General features: G+C 39.4%; 1 protein-coding gene across 3 annotated transcripts in view; it reads left to right on the forward strand.

The window, feature by feature from the left end:
• Positions 1-3,442: 3,442 nt before the first annotated feature.
• ghra (growth hormone receptor a) overlaps positions 3,443-14,508 on the forward strand; it is a 31,322-nt gene continuing 20,256 nt past the window's right edge. The window contains exons 1-3 of one of the 3 annotated variants that reach the window (XM_068310665.1): positions 5,090-5,169; positions 5,282-5,328; positions 11,783-11,907. In XM_068310665.1, the coding sequence (XP_068166766.1) occupies positions 5,116-5,169; positions 5,282-5,328; positions 11,783-11,907 (226 nt within the window). In that variant the 5' untranslated portion in view covers positions 5,090-5,115. Of the gene's footprint in view, positions 3,830-4,072; positions 4,174-5,089; positions 5,170-5,281; positions 5,329-11,782; positions 11,908-14,508 lie in introns of those variants that run through there. The other 2 variants (XM_068310666.1, XM_068310667.1) reach the window with 2 other exon arrangements.

Here is a 14,508-nt window from a genome sequence, read left to right on the forward strand (position 1 = left end):
GGAATCCCGCTGGTGTCTTTAGTTTAACATGCCGCAGCACGGAGCTGCCAATTACCCCAGTTTCTTTCTTTCGGGTGTGTCCCTGAGCGGGGAAAAGCTGTTTGATACACAGAGTGGTTGTTGGGATTGGTGGTGAACCCGAGGCTTTTGCCTGCCACAGTGTTTCCGTCGAACAGTCACCCACTGCTCCTGCTCGGGAGCTGCTGAAGGTCGGCTAACCTCAGATGGGGGGTGTCTAACGTGATCTGGTGGGTCCGCTCCAGATAAAGCTACCTGGCTAGGTGGCACAGCTATATTTTCAGTCAAGGAGCGGACCAGTGCCTCCAATTGACTAAGCCTTTGCTTCCATCAGAGAAAAAGCACTACATTTCTTGCAGATGCCCTTGTTGCTGAAGGAAGCGGAGGAAAAACTAAACATCAGACAGACTGAGCAGCAGAGAGAGGTAGAGGGAGGAGAGTAGAGGGAAGGAAACGGAGCCATGGTTAGCAGCTTAACTAAACTTAACTAGCTCTGAACTACGGAAGATTACCCTAATAATAAACAACTCATTAAAGGTTGGCGGAATACACGATAGCTTTCACTATGAAGTTTTAAGCTGGAAAGAAAACCAAGTAGCTTCCTCTACAGTTCTAAAATGACATACGAGATATTAACAGTGATTGTGAGACAACAGCGAACCAAACGCCGCAGTCAAACAAACACAACAGGAAATGAGGGAAACTCTTACCGACACATGAAGAGGCATGATTCAGATTCATGTTTATGAAATAGGAGCGACGGCATGATGGAGACTTGCAAATAAATTGCATACGTTTTTCAGAACGGTGCACAAACAACATTTTCTGAAACCAGTGACTAAATATTGCACCATTCAGGGAGATCTTGCACTACACTAAACACCGTACGACAAGCCAGTCATGACACATAAAGCCAAGGTTTAGATAATTCGAGTTCTGCCACTATAGGCGATTGGATCCAGATCTGGATCATCATCCAGAACATAATTCAAATCTGAAAGACTAAGACGTATGTAAGCAATATGTATTTTGCCAAGAGTGCAAAAGTTAGAGCCTGAAATTCTAGGATCAATGAATAAGGTTCTGGGCCGTCTTAAAACATGAGTACATGTTAGTGCAAGTAGACAACCAGGTACAGTGCCTGTAGGAGTGAAAAGTAGGATGTACAGAAGTATTGGTCCCCTGTTCTCTCAGCTCAGCTAACCGACTCCAGAAGTTCTGATGACTTCTGAATGATCCAATGCTGACCTAAATGACAACGATGACAGAGTGCACCTGTGTGTCATTCGGTCTCACATTTGCACATCCTACTTTTCAGTTTTTTATTTGTAAATACAATATAAAATGTTGAATAAATTTGGTTAACTTCACGATTGTGTCTCACGTGTCGTTGATTCTTGAAAAATATTTTCAGTTAGTTATCTTTAAGTTTGAAGCCTGAAATGTGGTAAAATGTCAGAAAGTTTTTTGGGGGGGCCAATACTTTCGCAAGGTACTGTATGTTTGTAACATGGGGAGAGACCTAACACCACTTATTCCACCATTCAAGGAAATTATATGTTTGTCCTATAGCAGATAAAACCATATGATGTGAATCAAATCATAATTTCTTAGGTAAAATATGATGCTTGTGTGTGTGTGTGTGTGTGTGTGTGTGAGTGCGCGCACGCACAGCTAAACAATAGGTGACAGCGATGGAATGGGATGCAACACATCTTTCAACAAATAAGCATGAATGTAACATTTTGACTGAATTCACTGACAGAGATGTGCATGAAGTCCAGTTTCTCAGGCTTCCTGTTTCCACAAGGTGACCAGTTGTGACGTCATTTATCATTTGCAAGCAATCTGAATTTGTTCCTTTTCCAATAAAAAAAAATCAGGTAATGTGGTATAGAAGGTTTTAGAGCTGTGGCTGAACAAAATCTGTCAGATACAGGTGCTGAAGTAAACCTTTAACTTTATCACTGCCACAGTAGTATGTGTTTTATTCTGAGTGCAGAAACAACTGGTGGTTGTTTCCTGAAACAACTAGTGTTTTGTTTCAGGATCTTGTTTTGACAAAGTCTGGGAACTATGTTGGAGTTGCTCAGATTTGAGTGACAATGGCGACATTTGTGCTCTCTGAGCGCAAACATGAATGTGACACATTAGAACCTTTGCAAATCCTTGTATTCATTCCGTTTTGCAATCCCCATTCATATTGAAGTGTGAACACATCAGATTTTAATCCGGTGATGTAATTACCGACAGCGCTGCTCTGCATTTCATTCTTCCCTTAACTCTTTGGTGCAAGGCAGATTCATCGGGGTAACCAACACGTGGTCACAATACGCGCGGCAGATCACCCGCTTACAATGCCATTCATTCATAGGCACCATGTTCATGAGTTTAGTGTATGGACACTTTTACTATTAAGCTATTTGGCACACCTCATGTTGCTGGTCAACAGTGGTGTTAGAAACTGACATATTGAAAGCAATTCCACACATTTCCGTGAAAAAAATTATGACTTTGTCATTCATGTGACCCGTTGTCCCAGTTTCTAACCCCAATAATAGGACAACGGCTGTTTGTTTCGGGAAATAAAACGTGTTGTTAAAAATGTATTGGGTTATTCACATTTATAGGTGATTAAAGTTTCTTTCTGGCCGCAGGCTGCTGGCGTCGAAGTGAGTCACAGGTGATCCAGGCGACACAAGTGCGTGTGGCACTCGGAGCTGGCACCGGGCAGGACGCACCAACCGTGATCTGTGACACGCAGCAGGGTTCACGGGAGCTCCCCGTGCGCTCTTTTGCTCATATGGGAACAACTAACCATCAACCAATTGAGATAAAAAAATAAATAAAAAAAACAGAGTATGTATCTCAAGGATACTGGTTCTGACAACCTTAAGGATGCGCATCTAGTCACGGATGCGTGTGGAACTGTGGATTCCCGTGATCGTGTTTAGACGCGCATCAACACCAGCAGCTGCTGGCAGGAACAAAAGTGCGAAGTTGGAGGGGAAAAAAATTTTTTAAACAGGGTTTTGTGGTTTTTATCAGAAGTGAAAGCAAAAGACAAACCAAACCCTCTTGTTGTACTTTCATACATACGCACTAGGTTAGAAATAAAGCTGATTGATCGAACGAGTTCGATTAAAAAACTGGTGTAGTCTGTACAAAATCTGACAAATCTTCCCACTGAAAGAAATACAACTGCACAATAACTTAATGTGCTAATATTACTTATTAACTTATTACATTATAGTAGTTATTAGTGACTTGATCACACGTCCGATGGAGTTTGAGGACTTATACTTGTGCGTAAACAGTCTCTTAATTGTAGGAGTGTGAATCCCTTCCTTAATAAATAAGTTCTGGCTTTTATCTGAGAGCGCTGCAGCTCTTCTGTCAGAGGTTTTTATTTTGGAGGTTCAGCCGGGCACTCTGACTCTGCGGTCGTCCTATCCGTGGCTATCATGGAGTAGATTGGATTGCTGGCAGATGAGGGCGCTTCACCGCCATTTGAAACAAGTCCTGGGTCTGTCTTTGCTACGCAGAGCGAGCAGCCCTGAAAGTGAGCTAGATGAAGAACTGAGACGGAGCGAGGACTAAACCTTCTACAGAAAATCTGCAATTTTTCCCACGACGGGGGTTAATTGAAAAAAAAAAAACCCCTGATCGGTGAGATCTCACTTGAGCCAGCGGACAGAAGAGAAGAAGCAGGACTTTTGGTGCCTGTTGACGCTCTCTGACCATCAGATGACCAACTTGTGAAAAGTCGACTTGTGCTCTCCTTGCAGTTTTTACAAGGATTACGTCTTGAGTAAGTGCGTTTATGTTTTTTTTTAAAAGTGCATCGTTTTTTGTTTTTTCCTGGTCGTATCTCCACAACTCCACTGTTTAGTCACTGTTCGACCAGGGGTGGGGTGGGGGGGGAATCATTGAAATTGCATGGTTGCATTTCATTACATTGCAGGCTGCGCGTTGCACGTATTCCTTTTGGCAGGAATACACGTTTAGTATGCGTAAAGCCTGTTGATCGATGTCAAACGCACAGACACTTGAGGTTAACGAAATTTCTGCAGCAACTCTTGTCTCGTAAAAGTAGTTGGAACACTCCGGAGAGGGGACGTGGAAGACTAATAAATACTTGTTCTTCGTAATAAGGTGCGGTTTTATTTCTCTCCTTATTGTGTTTGACAGAGAACAATCACATCCTCATTTAATCACCATTTACTTATTTCATACAACATGAAGTATAAAATGTAATGCGATGTAATATAACGTGTCCTGCAGACTTGTTTCCCCCGCTGATAGTTAATGATCTCAGCATGGATAGAAGTCACTTTGTCAGCTGGTCCATATTTCTTCTGTGGTCATAATGTACTTGTTTTTATCACTGTGGATGACATGAGGAGTGCAGCTGTAAAGTTGTTTTTTTTTAACATATATTTTCTGGTCTATTAGAGACAGATAAGTTCCATATAGTGTAATGCCAGGTAAGTGCTTATTTTGTTGCATACCTGCCAAGTAATTTATGTTGTTATGAAAATAGAAAAGTTGCAAGTATCTGTTTTCTGTTAGGATATAAAACCAGACAATGTTTTCATTTGATGGATAACCAATAACAGAAATTGCTTTAAAAAAATTTAACTTTCCTTTCACCTCCTTGTTCGCTGTCCTTAATGTTAAAGAGCACCATTTCAAACCCCATTGTGATTAGCAGCTTGACCATACATACACACACTGCAGGGGATATTGAACTACTCAGGGAAAAAGTTTTATTGAGCTGTTGAGTGCTTTATATTACTGATGTGTGATTTATCTATTCACTCCACAGCAGTGCTCTCTTTGCATCCTTCCCTTGCAATCAAAATAATATTTTCATCTAAATCACATCATATACCCTGAAGAAAATGCTCTTCATTGTGTCACTTGGATGCCTTGATGAATAGACTACTTTAATCTGTGACACTGTTTATTATGTTTGGTAATGTGCACAACACAAACCCACCTTAAGACAACATAGTTTGCTGATATTCACCCCCATAGAGAACTCTTTTTCCTGTTGCAGCGGTTAGTGAGCAAGTTCTAATACGGACATTAATCATGATGAGGCACTTGAATAATGACAGCCTTTATAACATCCAACAGCTAGCTGAGGTAAAAACTGTTTTAATACGTGGAGCGAGGACGTTTTAGCCTTTTTCATTTGACAGCTCAACACTGGTAGCAATTATAGTTTACAACATGGGCACTTGTCTTTGGTTTTCAGATACATGGATATCTACTTGGTCCTCCAAAGAACAAATGGGTTGAGAGGTACTTATTTTCTTATATAGCACTTTATCTACAGCCTTATGAATGTGGTAAATCATGAAAACCAAATCCAGATTAGTTCACATGTGACTAGTCAATCCTGATTAGTTTGAAATGATTTTCTCTGAAATTACCAATTAGTTATTTGACCCACTGCAAGTACATCTAAGTGATGCAATATTTTGTGGGGCAGAATCTTAGTTGATATAGTTCTATAACAAAATGCTGCATGCATCTGCAAACACACTCACTATGTGGAACGCTGCAAAGCAGAGCGCTTCTACAGGGATCAATTTTCAGATCTGTACTGCCAACACCTTCTTCTGACTGCAGGACTCTTTTGCTTGCACTTTCTTGTTACTGCACTAATGCTCATACTTTATTCACGTCTATAGACACAAGCTGTTAATTTTTCATTCACTTGCTTCCCATACGCACTGACTGTTTGGAGGGTTTGCAGATGTGTTCCTGATATGCTTCCAGCACAGACTCTTCTCATGCCAGCGTGCTGACTCTGAGTTTTCCACTCTCGCTTATGAAATCAGAGTCAGAGACATTAGAGCCATCCAGTAGCCAGATCTGAATGCTTGAAGGCTCACACATGCACACAGGTTAAAAATGCAACCTGTTTCTACATGCAAAGACCTTCCAACAACACTCACACACACACACACACACACACACACACACACACACACACACACACACACACACACACACACACACACACACACACACACACACACACACACACACACACACACACACACACACACACACACACACACACACACATACACACACATACTCTCTCTCTCTGACCTATTGATTAATGTGCGTATAACCAACTGTCCAAGGCCTCTTAGCAGCAGCTGGTGGAGCTGCCGTTTTCAGGCCCTGGCTCTTTGGACTCTTCCTCACCATTTCTGGTGTAACATGCAGGCTCATGTGGAGGTCTGTGTTATGTTTGCTCTGATATTGTTGATTTTGCAAAAGATATTAGTGGCTGAGGGGAGAACTAGAGGCATTAACTCTATTTGCATAATTCTTGTGTAATTATTGAGACACCTAACTGGCGGACCTTGGACAGAAATTATGTAAACGTACTCGTCATCATTTTGAAATAATCATGTTGAAATATAATATTTTTTCCTTTACTGCCTACAAGCATTTGGCTTTCCAGATGGCCCAGTCTTTTTTACGTGGCATTGTTTGAGTAGTTTGGATTTAAACTAAAAGTAACAACATGCAACATTCTGTAGATGAAAAGATTGTTGAGTCTCATTCCCAGGTCTTGACAGATGCAAAATTGCATCTGTCAAGTGTCCATAACCCAAAACCTTTTTGATAAATGGTTGATAAAGGTGCACAGTAGGTACAGAATTTGTTTAACCCTGATTGGTTTTGAATTAAACCACTCAGAGTGCCATCTACTACTCGAATTAACAGCCCGTTGACACAGTGCTATATCATTCAGGAGAAAGAAAGTAATTAAATAGAGATACTTATTGTAGTAGATATTATTAGTATGTCTGAAAGTCATTGGTGCTTAGACTCTTTGGGGATATTATGATCAAAGGGCATCTTCCCTAAGTTGCAGGAAGAAAATTATCCAATTGGAATCCAGACACTGATTGTCGTGGTGGCTGATGACCCTGCTGAGCCTGATGTGGCTGAAGACGCAGAAGAAATTATGAAGTTGGCGAATATGTGACAGATTTGAACACTTCAATATGAAGGGGAGTGAAGATGGGTCACTGCTATTTGACAGATGTGACAAGTTGATGTAAAGTGCTGAAAATCAATCAACTCCAATGACAGCAGGACACCAAAACTGAGTGTGTATGAAAAAGTGTGAACAGCTCGTTTTGAAAGCGCGTGAGAACTTCTACTGCTGTATTTCTGTGTTTGGGTCACAAAATTATGTTTGAGAATGGACTGGATTTTTTTTGTCAATCGCAAAAATAGTATTTTCTACTTTGATACGAGGATGCCCACGCACAGATGGATACCACCATGACAAAATGATCAATGAGTGTGAAAATCAAAAACTAGCCGTGACACACTGCATTACATGCTACTTCATGCTCGTGATGACAGCTTGTCATTGTTGTTCTTGGTAATGTTTTGTGAGTTTATATTTGTATGCTTCCACACGGGAGCAAAATGCTGGCTAGCTAATGTTTTACCCAAATTTCCCCAAATTCTTGTTGTTCTCTATAGTTTTAGAGCCATTAATTAGTCCTTGTGGTCAATCATACAGACTTTATTTCACAGATAAAATATTTTTCCCTTGAGCAATCATAGCCTGAATACCTTAGGATTTTGTTATGAATGCCTGGCTGGTAATTCAGTGACTGGTACTGAAGTACCTGATAAAGTCATAACAAATGGATCGACATCTTCCTTCTCTTATAGCTCCGAAGTAGAAAGATGAGGTAAGCACTTTTAGCTTTGATAATCAGGGAATAGACCGCAATGAATAAGGGAGTACCAAAAAGAATTAAAGAATCATAATGAAGAATATACAGCCAACAAATACAAGATCATAAAAGGTCAGGAATGCACTAACAAGATGTGTTACGTTGCAGCTACATTAAAAGCTTGAATTGATTCTTAAGAAACTGATGAGCTGCATTTATAACATCAACATTTATAACGTCCAAGAATCTCGTTGTACACTTGTGTATGATGACATGAAAGGTATTCTATTCAGTTCAATTCTATTTTATTCTATTCTATTCTAAAAAAAAATCAGCCTCATTCCAGAGGTTCACACTAATTGGAATATACATGACAAAGATACTGAAAGAAAACAGAATAAAAATATCTAAGTTTTAATTGTGCAACAAGGAAAAATGTGAGAATGTTTGTGCACCCATCTAACATGGAATGTCTCAAGAACATTGGCTTTGACAACCCATGCAAGGTTCTGAATGTAGAGTCCATTCCATCATGGAGTCCTAATCCTATTTCAAGGGGATCTAATTTTATCTGCTGGGGTTTATATTTTTTTATGGAAGGATACATGTTACGTGTCATATTCTCTTCACAAGTATTGCTTCAATTTGCAGAAAATGTAAAGCAATTGATGTTTGTATTACTTTGGCCCTACATTTGTCCTGCATGATAGAAAATAGGGACCCAATCAAAGAAGCATTAACTATACTACAAGTGGTGATAACCTCTTGGTTTCCATGAAATCCATATAGGAAAATTCAGAAAACATTTAACTATTCATCACAGAAGAATTGTGTTTCAATACAGTTGTATTTCTGAAAAATGTTTTGAATGTTATGATGTATAATCATGAAACTGCAATACTGTTTCCTTGTTTAAAAAATGCATGAAATGGGACTGGTGGTGGTTATGACTGCTGAGATGGATGAAGCTGTGTAGAATGATCAAATGATGTGGCGGTGTAGAGGAAGTGGAAGGTATGCGTGTTTAAATTAGAGGGCCCATATCTCCACTACCAGAACCCCTCTCTGCCCCCTTTAGGTTTCATGACAATGCTGTTTCACCATTCAGATGATGTTTTGCAGCACTATGTTCCTCCCTGTCATTCTGTTTGAATTCATTGAAAGCGTAGCAATGAAAGACATATGAAGAAAAATGTTTAGGTGTGTGACCCACCCAGGGCCATTTAAATATGCAGGAGCAACAGGTAGACTATTACTTGAAAAACAAGTACAGAAGAACATACATACATACATACATACATACATACATACATACATACATACATACATACATACATACATACATACATACATACATACATACATACATACATGCATGCATACCCACATACATATGCATGTATGTACTGTATGTATGCATGTGTACACAACTGTGAGCATAAAAGCTTATATATTTCACTATCTCCCCGGTTAGCATGTATGTATGTATGAAATTAACTTTATTAATTCCCCGTAGGGGAAGTTATTTGTCCATTCTTTATATATATATTTAAAATTAAGTGGTTAAGGGCAAAGAAAACTTTCTCAAATTTGTTTCCTCTCAAATTTGCAGTGATTCTGTGCAAATAAATCTTGCAAAAATAGATTTTATCACCCTTAACACGTCAGAACACATCTGTTGGTTTCTTCATAAACCAGATCAAAAACATTACAAAACGTTTGTGTGTGTGTGTGTGTTTGTGTGTTTGTGTGTGTGTGTGTAGGTGTGTGTAGGTGTGTGTGTGTGTGTGTGTTTGTTACAACTAGAATAACATGGAAATTATGTGACCTTTCACCTCCTACACTTTCTTTTTCTTCAGCTACCCCCTTCAATCATCACCTCTACTCCTAACACCCCCCCCCCCCTTTTTTTTGTTTGTTTCTGCACAAACACGTTATTATTAGAGACTTGGGGAAACAAGGAAGCATGAGAGCCTTTGTGCATGCAATGAAGTGCCAAGATATACTGTATGTATGTGTGTCTCTGTGTGTGAATTTCAGAGCAGAGGTAGTGGGATGGGGTGGGGTGGGGGTGGGGGGTAACCACAGAGGCTTTAAATGTTTACCAAAAGACCCCAGGGGACCTGGGCTGACCCTCCTTCCTTGCTGATTGGCTTATGTCACCTTCCTGTGAGTGTAAGAGCCTGTAAGGAATGAGAGGACAGGGATGGGGAAGCAGTCGAGATTAAGTGTAAACCTTGCCACAAATTTAAAATGGGAAGAGGGGGGCAATGTTAGGGTAACATGAGGCCACATGTTGGATGGAATGTTAGAGTTCTTCTGCAGTTTGGTTCTCAAATGATTGAAAATGTTTGATGGAAAATATTGTGTGAAAAGGTTTTTTTTAAACCCTGTCAGAGTCATAAAGACAGCTGATTTGAAAGTGCTCATCTGAAGGTTATTAAGTCAATTAAAATAATGGTGCGTTAGTGTTTGAAGAGGGAGAAAAAGCTAGGGCTTTTGATGGGTTTCAAACATAGGATTGTCCAAACCGAAGGGAGAATGAGACAGAAACGGTCAGAGGAAATCTGAGGAAAAATGTGCGTGTCATTTATAGAAAACAAGCATTAATTTTAAATGGAGCATTTTAGTCGTGCCAGATTAGCCTACTGTTTGACAGCTCTCTGCTTAAAGTCTTTCATTGTATAACTTGGCTTTAACACAGACTGAATCCACTAATATTTATGACTTAATGTTTGCATTGTATGTAAGAAGAATTTCTTACTCACATTGCGAGTAACAAATTCTGAAAAGATTTTGGGTTGTTTTTGCCGCAGTCAGTCTTAATAAAGGATGAAATCTGCAGTAAATGTAATCCAAAGTAAACAGACGGCAGCTGTTCTTACTGTAAGCAGGTGACAGTGTTAAACGAACACCCATATGAACTTTGCCCAGACATTTTCTTGCAGTGGTCTTTCTTAACATGTCATTTGGAAAGTAATGTCCGAGGTGACTGTGTGGTTGCTTTGTACTTTTTATTTTGTTTATGAACAGTATAGTTCTGGAGGACATTCTTTTTGCTTACTATTTCTAGTGACCAACTGTCTTTTTCCACAAGACACAAAAGAATCCAATATGTTGTTGCACACTGTAGTTAAATGGCTTGGAAATCCTCAGATTACACCAGAACTGAGAGAAATACTGCCAGTGTTTCCCACAGAAACATAGCCTCTACATTTTGGGTGGTTGGGAGAGTTGTTGTGGAGACAAAGCTCTAAATAGCCAAGGGTGCAGACAGAAAGTTAAGCCTATATTTAGAAGTACTTTACTGGTAGAACTTGTCCACCAACACCACCTTATAGACAACAAAGTTTATGTTGCAAGAGACAAATACAGTTAAAGCGATGTTGTCACAAGGCGAGCTAAGACTGTGCACACAGATACAGGCCACAGCGAGCAGACAGGATCTATCAGGTATTTATTTAGAATAACGTACCTCAGCTACAGAAACAATCGCTCAACAATTATAAAGAACAGAATGAAAAACACAAATGAAACTGATCAGGGGAAGAAAATAAGGTGGTGAAATAAGGATGGCAAAAACTGAACTAATGTAAAGCTAGGTATACAGTGATGGAAACTAGAGATGGAGGAGAGAGACCAGAGACTCACAAATAGAGGCATAAAAGCACAGGCAATCACAATGAGGGAACAACCATTGTATGACAAATTGTTTTGTTGTAAGTACTGTTGATGGCCTAGATTGGATTTGTAGACAGAGCATATGTATACTGTATACACAGAAAAACCTGTGTCATGTATTAGTCCTACACATACAGTGGTAATTAATGATGCCCTGTTATGTTCCAGATTTAATATACAACAGCTGAAAGAGCAATTCAAATCTCAATGTGTGCACCTCATGGGAAAAAGAGAGAAAGAAAGAGCAGAGAAGACAGAAAGATGTGAAAGAAGGAGGATATTCATCATGATATGACATCGTGAGTCCATCTGATAATAATGTCTCACTCTCTCATTCTCGCCTTTGTCCCTAGGCCCAGCAACATGGCTGTCCCGTTGTCCTCTAATCTCGTGATCCTTCTCCTGATTTCCTCACTGGATTGGATGCATACTCCCGGATCTGCATTTCTGATGAACTGGGACCAGATGACATCATCAGGTGATTTTTCTGCTTTATGTCAAGGCGATGAAGCAGAATAAGTGGATTGAGACAAATTATTCTTCTGTTTATCAGTCTCTCTACGTGGAGCTCATCAAACATTAACAAATTCAGGTTCAGATTCTGGGCTCAACACGCTGTTGACACTTGTTATCACGTCTTATGCCAGACATCAGTTGCAGAATGCTGTGTTTACTCAGATATATGTAGAAATGTTCGCTATTGAGCAAACGCCACACTTTCCTGGTTTGGCTTGTTTAACAGGCTGGTGATCAATAGAGCTAAGGTAAATATGTGGTCACGGCTTCTCTGTCAAAGTCCAGGGACAGGAGGATGCAGGATGTTCAGCCAGCTAATCCACCTGTCAATGAACTGTTCACAATCAGGAGGTGGAAGAATGCTGCAACTGAAATAAACAAGATAAAATTATATTTTGTTTTTACTTACAACCTGAACTTCTTTTTGAAGATCTGAAGATTTCCAATACAGGAAATCAAAATGCAGTGTTTTCATGAAAAGGTACTCAGAGTCCCTATCCACAATGATGACCATTTGGCATCTTATGGCTGAAGCCACTGCTGTTAGAGATGGGCGAATGTCTGCAGCCCTGCAAATCTCGACCATAGGATTCTTGTTCATTTGAATTTTAACTATGCTGCAAGAGTAAAAAATGTAATTAGTCCTTACAGCTAATCTGATAACATATCCCAAGAATCAGTGGATCAGTTAAGCTGTCATTTGGTTCTGGTGTGTCTTTTTGTCGATTTTATATAATGACTGATGTGTGGGAGCCGGATTTAACTATTACTCATAGGCTTGGTTCAGTTTATATATTTCAGTTACACAACCTTAATCACTTTTGTGGATTTTGTGCTCATTATTACTGGGACACACCCTTTTTTCCAGTCTGTTGCTTGACATATTTTTAGTCTTTGCCTCAGTGCAAAATAAATAGAAGTTAATTAACATCTCACTAAGATTGTCACAACAGAATTTTAAACTTAGATACAACACTACCTAAAAAAAGATCATTCTTGCAATACTACAACAAAAAACATTAAATGAAATGATAGTGCAGCAAAACATAATTCTATAATTATATGTTTGTTGCCTTGTTTAAGAATATTCTTGCAATGCTATGAACTCAACCCTCCTGCTAATTGTATGTTGGACGTTGATTGAATCCAAAAACACTTAATTATTATTAATTCATTCTAATTTTATATTAATTTAATTTGACAGTACATTGAGCCTTTAGCTAGTGTCAAAAATTAACGTGCTTCTTCACTACGGTACTCTTTTTCCATTTGTGTGTGTTTTGTAAAAAACAGCTGGAAACATTACCAATGGCATTCAGTGGAGAATGGTAACACATCTTGTCTTTTTATGCCAAGATGAGACCGAGCCAACACCCTTCTTCTTTTATGACTTTTGGAGGCATTCTCTGGTTTTTGGTTTTTGTGGTCCATTGCCCGGTATCCTGCTTTAAAAATGCATTGGTCAGGAAATAATAAAACAAAGCTTCACCAGCAATTAGTTGGCTAAGTCAAGTTTTAGGGAAAATCAATGTGGCACTGAACCTTAAGAACAACGGTTAAATTAAAATGTGCTGTCGCAGAGTGAACACAGTGTTCTTTCTGCTCTGCTGTTTTTAATTTTACATTCATTTTGGCTTTTTCTAGTGAAAATAATTATAGTGAAGGCAGCCAAAAATATTTAGTTTCAGAGTTAGGTTGTTAATCAACCCTTCCTCTTTGTTGTTAGAGATCGTCAAAGTCGATCTGTGTCAACATTGCAAGTGTTCCCATTTGGATTAAGCAGGCGTGATTAACAGCCATGTTGGATAGTGATTAGAAGGTATTGATCGTTATTACGTTTCGTCCATGTGTCAGTTATGCTTGGCTATTACCATGCCTTTCGCGGGTTGTTTAAAACAAGTGTTGGAGTGGTGACGAAGCAGTCTGGTTAAGGTCAGTAGTTTTGCGATTTAGTTCAGTGGAACCAGCGAGTAGTTATATTTTAGAAATATGATGTTAATATTAACCCCCCAAAATTGGCTACTTTATACATATGTTCTAATAATCCATGTACGACTAAAGCAAGTTGGTTTTTCTTGATCTGATGCTAAAAAAACCCGACATAAAAACAACACCTGTGTTTGCCACAAGCCCATAATTAAAATGCTCTACCATCATGCCCGTCTGCCAGCAAACACTCAGCCTGTCACAAGCTGTGGCAGATGTTTATGTTAGCAGTATTAGCGAGCTAGCACACACCTGTGCTAACTTGAAAGCTGTGAGAATGAACACTGTCCTTTGTCCATGAATGCACAATGTATTTACGTGCATGAGGACTTTTGCGAGCATCGAGACTGCCGACAATTTGGGTCAGATTGAAAGTTAGTGCCCGCAATGAAGACTATGGACTACCTCTGAGAAAACTCTGTCACAACCTGCCCGTTACTTTTTTTTAGTGTGACTGCTGACGAGTAGCTTACTTGTGTATTCAGTAGCATAAAAAAGGATGAGAGCCTGATGAATGTGGCAAACTTGCCACCCATGCATATATCCTATCCTGGATCTACATAGTAGAATGTGTAGT

The sequence above is a fragment of the Antennarius striatus genome, chromosome 3 (assembly GCF_040054535.1).
Source record: "Antennarius striatus isolate MH-2024 chromosome 3, ASM4005453v1, whole genome shotgun sequence".
Lineage (NCBI taxonomy): Eukaryota > Metazoa > Chordata > Actinopteri > Lophiiformes > Antennariidae > Antennarius > Antennarius striatus.